General features: G+C 42.5%; 1 protein-coding gene across 1 annotated transcript in view; it reads left to right on the top strand.

Moving 5' to 3' along the window:
• Nucleotides 1–1424: 1424 nt before the first annotated feature.
• The window catches only part of slc9a7 (solute carrier family 9 member 7), a 30318-nt gene continuing 23889 nt past the window's right edge, over nucleotides 1425–7853 (top strand). Inside the window, exons 1-3 of the mRNA XM_078790251.1 lie at nucleotides 1425–1995; nucleotides 6119–6321; nucleotides 6400–6477. Of these exons, the coding sequence (XP_078646377.1) occupies nucleotides 1677–1995; nucleotides 6119–6321; nucleotides 6400–6477 (600 nt within the window). The 5' untranslated portion in view covers nucleotides 1425–1676. The remainder of the gene's footprint in view (nucleotides 1996–6118; nucleotides 6322–6399; nucleotides 6478–7853) is intronic.

Raw genomic sequence — 7853 nt, 5'->3', positions numbered from 1 at the left:
GGGAAAGCCAGTCACAATAGAAGAGTCGTAAAAGCAAAACAGTAATAGCTAAAATGTGTTTGACGTAAGTGGAGGCATGCGCCTGCTAGTTTCAGGTCATTGTGGTAGCCTCAGTTTGAGCAGTGGGACCAAATATTTGCAACTGATAACATAAATGTTTTATTTACTATTTGGCACACCAGCATGGTCCAGTTGGACAGTGAGTCCCAACAATTGTTGAAACATGAAGGGAAAAACCTCCTTCCTCTGACCCGCTGTTCGTGCCTGGGCATGCCCATATACAAGAAAGTCCAGGTTGCCCTGACCTTGGAACTCCATCCATCCATTCGTCCATTTTCTATGCCGCTTATCCTCACTAGGGTTATAGGTATGCTGGAGCCTATCCCAGAGGCGGGGTACACCCTGGACTGGTGGCGGCACGGTGAATAAGTGGTTAGCATGTTGGCCACACAGTTTGAAGATCAGGAAGACCTAGGTTAGAATCTCCACTTGGACATCTCTGTATGGAGTTTGCACGTTTTCCCCCGTGCATGCGTGGGTTTTCTCTGGGTACTCCGATTTCCTCCCATGGCCTGCCATTGTCTGGTGACCAGTCCAGGGTGTACTCCGCCTCTCGCTGGGATAGGCCCCAGCATACCCGTGACCCTAGAAGGATAAGCGGTATAGGGAGGACGTGTAAATGAATTAATAATAGGCTTTTTCAGCTACATTAAAAAGATTAAAGACGCGCCTTTTTAATCAGGCTTTTAACTAATATTTTTAAACTTTTCTTATGTTTTTATCTTTTTAGTCCTATTTTATGCTCTTAGTCTTCAGCTTTTAACTCCAGTGTTTCCTCAGGGGGGTCCTCCACACTGGGGGCTGTGTCGGGTCTGCTGAGGGGGTGCCATCCTTGGGTCCCTTCGACCCGGCCGGCTGGGGGTTCCTCCCTTTAATGTGGGGGTCCGCCCGTCTGTCGGAGTCGGGGGGCCCGGGTGCTGGTCCTCCGATGGCACGGCCTGCAGCTCCTCCCAGTGTGGACGGCCCCAAAGGTGGTGTTTCCTTGATCCTCAGTGCCATGCCATGTCTCCCTACTGTGTGTGATTGTGTGTGTATGTGGGTCTAGTATGGAGGGTGGGAAGGAGGGGCTTTCTTTTGTTTCTTTGTTTTTTCATTTTAATTGTGGAAATTGTTTTAATTCTGTAAAGCATTTTGTGTTGCATGTCTTTGCAGGAAAAGTGCTATACAAATAAAGTTGATTTGATTTGATGAAATATGAAAGTGGCAAAGTTGCATCCTTTCATATTTCATGATGTGGCCCTCACTGGAAAATGGTTGGACACCCCTGCTGTAGAAGTGCTGGGTCAACAGGCTGCAACCTGTAATAATGACCTTTCACCACCAGGGCCTTTTCCTCTTCCAGGAGACAAAGTCCACTTCCTGTTTTGAAGAGAACCACGCACTAGATTGCAAAATCATCAAAAAAGAACCCCATGACATTGACTCAGTTGGCTGGCAGCGGGGGGTGTCTACATACTGGCAAGCCTGGCTCCTCCTCCTGAGTGTCACCAAGCCCCGCCCCTCAAACCGCCTTCTCTGTCTTTAAGCTGCTGAGCCGAGCGGCGGAATGTCTGTGCGTCCTCTGCCGCGGTGACATGGCGTAAAGAGCCGGCGTGCGTGCGCAGCATCCCCTGGCTATGGACCCCCTGCGACAGCGCAGCGGAAGCAGCGCCGCGTCCTCGACGACGACGAATATGCTAACCAGGATGACGACGTCGGTGGTGAAGATGTCGCTGATGGTTTGGATGCCACATCGTGCGGCGGCGTCCGGCGAGGCGCAGGACGAGGCTCTGGAGGAGCTGGCCACTGAGAAGGAAGCCGAGGAGAGTCACCGCCAAGACAGCGTCAATCTGCTGACCTTCATCCTGCTGCTCACCCTCACCATCCTCACCATATGGCTCTTCAAGCACCGGAGGGTCCGCTTCCTCCACGAAACCGGGCTGGCGATGATCTACGGTGAGGAGTTCACCTTTTAAGCACCATTTCTGTTTTGTACCCCATACCTTCCTCCTCCTCCTCCTCCTCTTCCTCCCTCTTCTGGCTTTAATTTGCACAATTCACTTTAATGGCCCCTCATTGGCTGCTTCTGGAAGGTGCTGTGTCTGCTGCAGCTTTATCCTTGGCTGACCCTGATGTGGGGCTTTCATTAGATGCACACATTTCATGATTCTTGCCTTAGTCATACCTTTTAAAATACTCCAGTTGTGTTGCCACAGTTCAAAAACATGTCCCAGATGTTGCATGGGAGTCCATTTTTATTTGTGGAGGTTGTTTTTTGGCTGCAAAAGTAGCAAAAGACTGTAAGGCATGGTACGGTGTTGGAGCAATGTCATTCAAACTTTTTTCTAGTGGAGGGCCACATAGTGAAGCATGAATGGATACATATGTGAATATGTTAAGTTAAATCATTTAAATATGCTTTTTAAAAAAAGTTTTCCAAATATTTCAAATTACTGATTAAAAACATATGATATTATTCCCATATTATTCTATTCATATTATATATAACATAATATTTTTTATAAATTATATTAATATATACATTATTTATTATATTATTATAAATTATATATAATAAAAATATTATGATATATTATATCTTTTGTTTGTTTCTAATAACATTCACTTTTTTCTCTTAATATTTTGACTTTATTCTCATAAATTACCAATGTTTCTGTCAGTTTTGTTAATTTTCAACTTTTTTCTTGTACATTTTCTTATAATAAGTTTTTCCGTCAGCAATTCTCCAAAAATTCCAACTTTATTTTGTTTTGTTTCTCATATTATTACAGCTTTCTTTAATATATCAACTCTGTGCGACTAAAATGACATTTTCTCATCATATTACGACTTTGTGACTTTTCTTGTTGCAATACACCTTTTGAAAATATGCAGAATATAACTTTAAAAATAGCATGTTTCAATTCAATATTATGCTACAAAATGAGTTATTTTTCTTTATAATATTACATTAGTCTTGTCAAATGATAACTATTTCTCATTCCAACTGTATAAAATGACTCATGTCTGTCCCCAGCACACAAACAAGGTCTGTAAAGGCCTTCTAGGAGGAGTTTGGTGTGGAAGTGGTCAGTGACTTTGGACCTCACCAATGGCCAAAAGAAAATCCCCACAGCCATGCAAAATCTTATAAGTCTTCCTAGAAGGATGGAAGTTATTCTAGCTGACTCCACCTCCTCTTCATGTTTCGCTTCCTGTATGGGTCCTAATACCTTTGTGCACACACTAGTAGTGTGAAAGCTTTAGCATGTTTGTGTGCTTAGTGTGTTTGTGTCCCACTTGCAAAACATCCAGGTGAGAGTAACAAATGTCACTTATTAACCAACAAAACATCACTTTGCTTTTTTGTCTTCTTTGTTCTTGTTGTTTTTGTCGCTTTTTGGTAAAACCCCCAAAGAGTTGTGCTTTATGTCGGTTACAAAAATGAGAAGTTTAATTTCATTCCTATTGCAGGAGTGCGGTATCTGTGCATGCTGTCTTAATACGGAAGAGTACAACAAGACTTTACTTTTAATTAATAAGCAGATGGAGGAACTCTTCCATCCAGTAATGGAAGTAATGGGACGACTGTCTGTGGAGCTTACCGTCCGCCTCGTACAGTAGATAATATACACGGGCTATATACACTATACTGTAAATGAGTATTGATTCTTATAATAGCCAAAATACAAATACCGAATGAAAATAAGGAAGCTGAATTCGTCAACATAAGGGCATGCCTCCTTGTGATTTACTTGCCAAAAATGAGTAGTGTTCTTTGAATTACTGGTACCGTTAGCTCTTACTAACTGGTACCGTTAGCTCTTACTAACTTGCACACTGCACATGTTGCAGCTGACATAACGCCTCCACCCCCTACCAATCCAATCAAATATTGTCTATACTTTTACTGCATTTGGTAATTGGGCTAAAAAAGGATGTCATATTTGAGCATTTTAAAAAACAAAGAAGTGGATGCATTGGGCTGAACGTGATAATACAGCTAATGTCAGCTGTTTCAACTAATACATGATATCAAAATAATGCTGAACAATTGCGAGGTCTGTTGTTTTTTTTTTTGAGGAGGCATTTTTGTTGTGTAAATGTATTACTCTTTTGAACGCATATTGTAAAAAGTTTGGGACCTATTATGGTCATTTTCCAGCCCTTCGTTTTGAGTTGCAGACTCCTATAGAGCAGCTACACACAATAACTTGCAGAGAAAACTTTCTGCTCCTATTCCAGCTGTATTTCCTTGGATTTCCAAAAAGGTCTGTTGTAATTAATTCCACCCATGACCCACCTCCGAGCATGCCCACCCCTGATTGGTCACACTCCCAAGCACCCAGTACCAAGTACCGTACTTCCAGACTTCTTCTGAACCCCACTTTCTAATTATGTGGGCATAGGAGTTGATAATGAATGAATAAAGCCTTTGGAGAGCTAATTGAAAAGTGGTTAGGAGCTATTCGTAGCTCATGGCCTACAGGCGAGAGATCACTGACTTACCGTGTATGAAGTCAAAGAGTGGTAACGTAGGTCCGTGTCTACTGAGTGCAGGCATAGTGTGTCCTTTCATAGCGAGATCACAGAGTTTGGCAGATATTTCACGTATATGTTCACAACAAGAGTCCAGTGTGAAATGCTTTTGACAGGCTATTTTTCTGTTGTTGGGAATCACCAACTCCAACCACTTCTACCTGAGCTTGCCTCCTAGAAAGATTTCCAGAGAGCCTTAGCTGACAACTGCAAACGGAGCGCAGCAGAGGTGTGACGAAGGCAATCCTAGAGCGTATCTGGCTTACAGCGCATGCCCATATAAGGAAGCTTGGCTCCTTGTGACATCACAGTGAGTCGGTGTTCGAAAAAACTCTGAAGCTTCTGATGTCAGCAACAGTTTTGCAGATATTTCTCATTGATGTACACCAAAACAGTCCCGTGTGAAATGGCGTTGACAGATGAAAATATTTTTCACAAGCTCCAAACACTTCTAGCTGAGCTTGCCTCAAAGATTTTCTAAGAGCCATAGCTAACAACCGTAAACGGTGTGCAGCAGAGCTGTGGGGACTGCCTATCAAGCCTACATCCACGCCCCCAAGGAAGCCCACTCCTCTGTGACATTGCACGTGTGAATTAACAGTTGCATCTTATCTTTTCACGTTTTAGTGATATTCTCTTTCTACTGCAGAGTGAGACAGCGGCAGCGTGATTGCGCTGCAGTGTGTGTGGGGAGAGGGGCTGAGGACAGGGAGCAGGCAGACCGAGAGAGACACAGAAAGGGAGCCACTGAATCGTGACGCAGCAAAAAAAAAGTTGGATGTCGCTATATTCATTCATTCATTTTCTATCGCTTATTCTCACGAGGGTCGCGGGTGGTGCTGGAGCCTATCCCAGCTTTATTCGGGTGAGAGGCGGGGTACACCCTGGACTGGTCGCCAGGGCACATATAGACAAACAACCATTCACACTCACATTCATACCTATGGACAATTTTGAGTCGCTAATTAACCTAGCATGTTTTTAGAATGTGGGAGGAAACCGGAGTACCCGGAGAAAACCCACGCATGCACGGGGAGAATATGCAAATTCCACACAGAGATAGCCGAGGGTGGAATCAAACTCTGGTCTCCTAGCTGTGTGGTTTGCGCGCTAACCACTTGGTCGCCGTACAGCCCCGATGTCGCCATATATCGGCTACATTTTCACCGATATTGATCAATCTGTGGGATGTCATAATCGGTTGGTCAGGCTCTAGATTGCAGTCCTGAGAAAAACACAGTATGTTGGATAGCAGGTGTGTCCAAACAATCAAGGGCTTGACGTCCATTTTCATATTTTTTATTTTGTAAACAGGCTAAAACCAACCTAGAATGGGAATCCTAAGAAGTGTTATTATTAACATTTGAAGTGTTATTATTAACATTTTAACTTTTCTCAATGTTTAGTTTTTAGTTTTTGAGTCCGCCAAGGGCCAATAAAAGACAAGCTACAAGTGCCACACTTTGGACACCCCTGTTGTATGGCTCTGTGTTCTTCCTTGCACCATCCTTCATGTATGACTGAATGCAACATCTCGTAGGTCTGCTGGTGGGCGTGGTCCTGCGTTACGGCATCCCCGCCACCAGCTACCACAGCAGAAACCCCCCCAGCTGCTCCCTGACGACTGGGCCCGCCAGCAGCCTGCTGCTCAACGTCAGCGGCAAGTTCTTTGAGTACACCCTCAAGGGGGAAATTGACTCTGGCGACATCAACAACGTGGAGCAGAACGACATGCTGCGAAAGGTGAGGCCTCGTCTGCAAAAGACTTGTTTCCTCTTGTACCGCTAAGACCCCCCTCTCCTCCCCAATGCGCTCTTGAAGGTTACCTTTGACCCAGAGGTCTTCTTCAACATCCTGCTGCCGCCCATCATCTTCCATGCGGGTTACAGCCTGAAGAAGGTGAGATGCAACACACAAGCACCATGTAGAATGTTGTAGGCTGGACACTACTTCTTAAACTAAAATGGACAAAAATTTTGTTTCTTAAATTATGGATTATCCTAAATGACCTTTTCTGCTGCACTGTTGGTGAGTGAAATGTACTTTTATAGATATTTCTACACAGTAAGTTAGATATGATAATACCAGAGAGCAGTAGAGAGTATGGAGTGATTTATGTTCCAAATCAAATTTAGCTTTATTCGGTATTGCGATATTTATTTCCAATTTATGTTATATATTTTTAATGTGAGGTTTCCAACTCATCTCTTCATCTTTTATGACCCCCCACCAATTTATTTTCATTCACTCTTTCAATGTCCACTCCATCAAGTCTAAAATGTTGAGCCTTCTTTTGTTACCTGACCTATTTAGTCCAATAGTACTATGTGACTAGTACAAAAGTACAGCATTTTGTACTATTTGACACAACCGCAAATTTAATTTGATGTCTGCTTTAGAATACGAATACATGGGAAATTAATTGTTCAACAATATATTGTTTACTTCAAAATAACACATTAAGAAAATTAAAATACAATTTCAATATTTTTGTTGTAGAATATAAGCATGAATATAAGAATGTATAAGGATTATAAATAGAGAATCACAGGTATATCCAACTTGCAGCACTATTAAAGCCACTTTGACAAAAAGGAAGGAGAATTAAGCTATTTGTGTTTTGTGACATCATTTAAATAAATCTTCACTCGGTCTGCTCATTTGTCATGAAATACAGCCATGTATTGCCATGTCATGTTTGAGCAAAACACTTAAAATCCAAAGAGGTGAAGCAAATACCGTATTTTCTGGACTATAAGTCGCTCCGGAGTATAAGTCGCACAAGGCCAAAAATGCATAATTAGGTAGAAAAAAACATACATAAGTCGCACTGGAGTATAAGTCGCATTTTACTTGACCAAAACAGACATTACGTCCTCTTGGAAAGCAAGTTCTAACAATAAAAGAATAGAGAACAGGCTGAATAGGTGTAAGATATGCTAACACAATGCTTATTCAGCTACACAAAAAATAAACATGAACAGAAAAGATGTCCAGTTTTTTCATTTATAAGTCGCTCTGGAGTATAAGTCACAGGAACAGCCAACCTATGAAAAGAAGTGTGACTTATAGTCCGGAAAATACGGTAATCTGTGGTGAACTTCAACTGGTGAGGTACTGCTAGCATACAAGATACAGTCACTGTTGGAGACCCCTGTGATAGCATCACTATCTTAAAGTTGGACACACTATGCCTTTATGTTGAACTGCTTAGACACAGCGTAGTGTTTTCAAGACAAGCCTTAAGTGTTATAACGATAACAAGAGAGCAAGGT

Source organism: Doryrhamphus excisus, linkage group LG4 (assembly GCF_037039965.1).
Source record: "Doryrhamphus excisus strain RoL-2023G ecotype Guam linkage group LG4, RoL_Dexc_Guam_v1.1, whole genome shotgun sequence".
Lineage (NCBI taxonomy): Eukaryota > Metazoa > Chordata > Actinopteri > Syngnathiformes > Syngnathidae > Doryrhamphus > Doryrhamphus excisus.
This window is presented reverse-complemented; position numbering and strand designations above follow the sequence as displayed.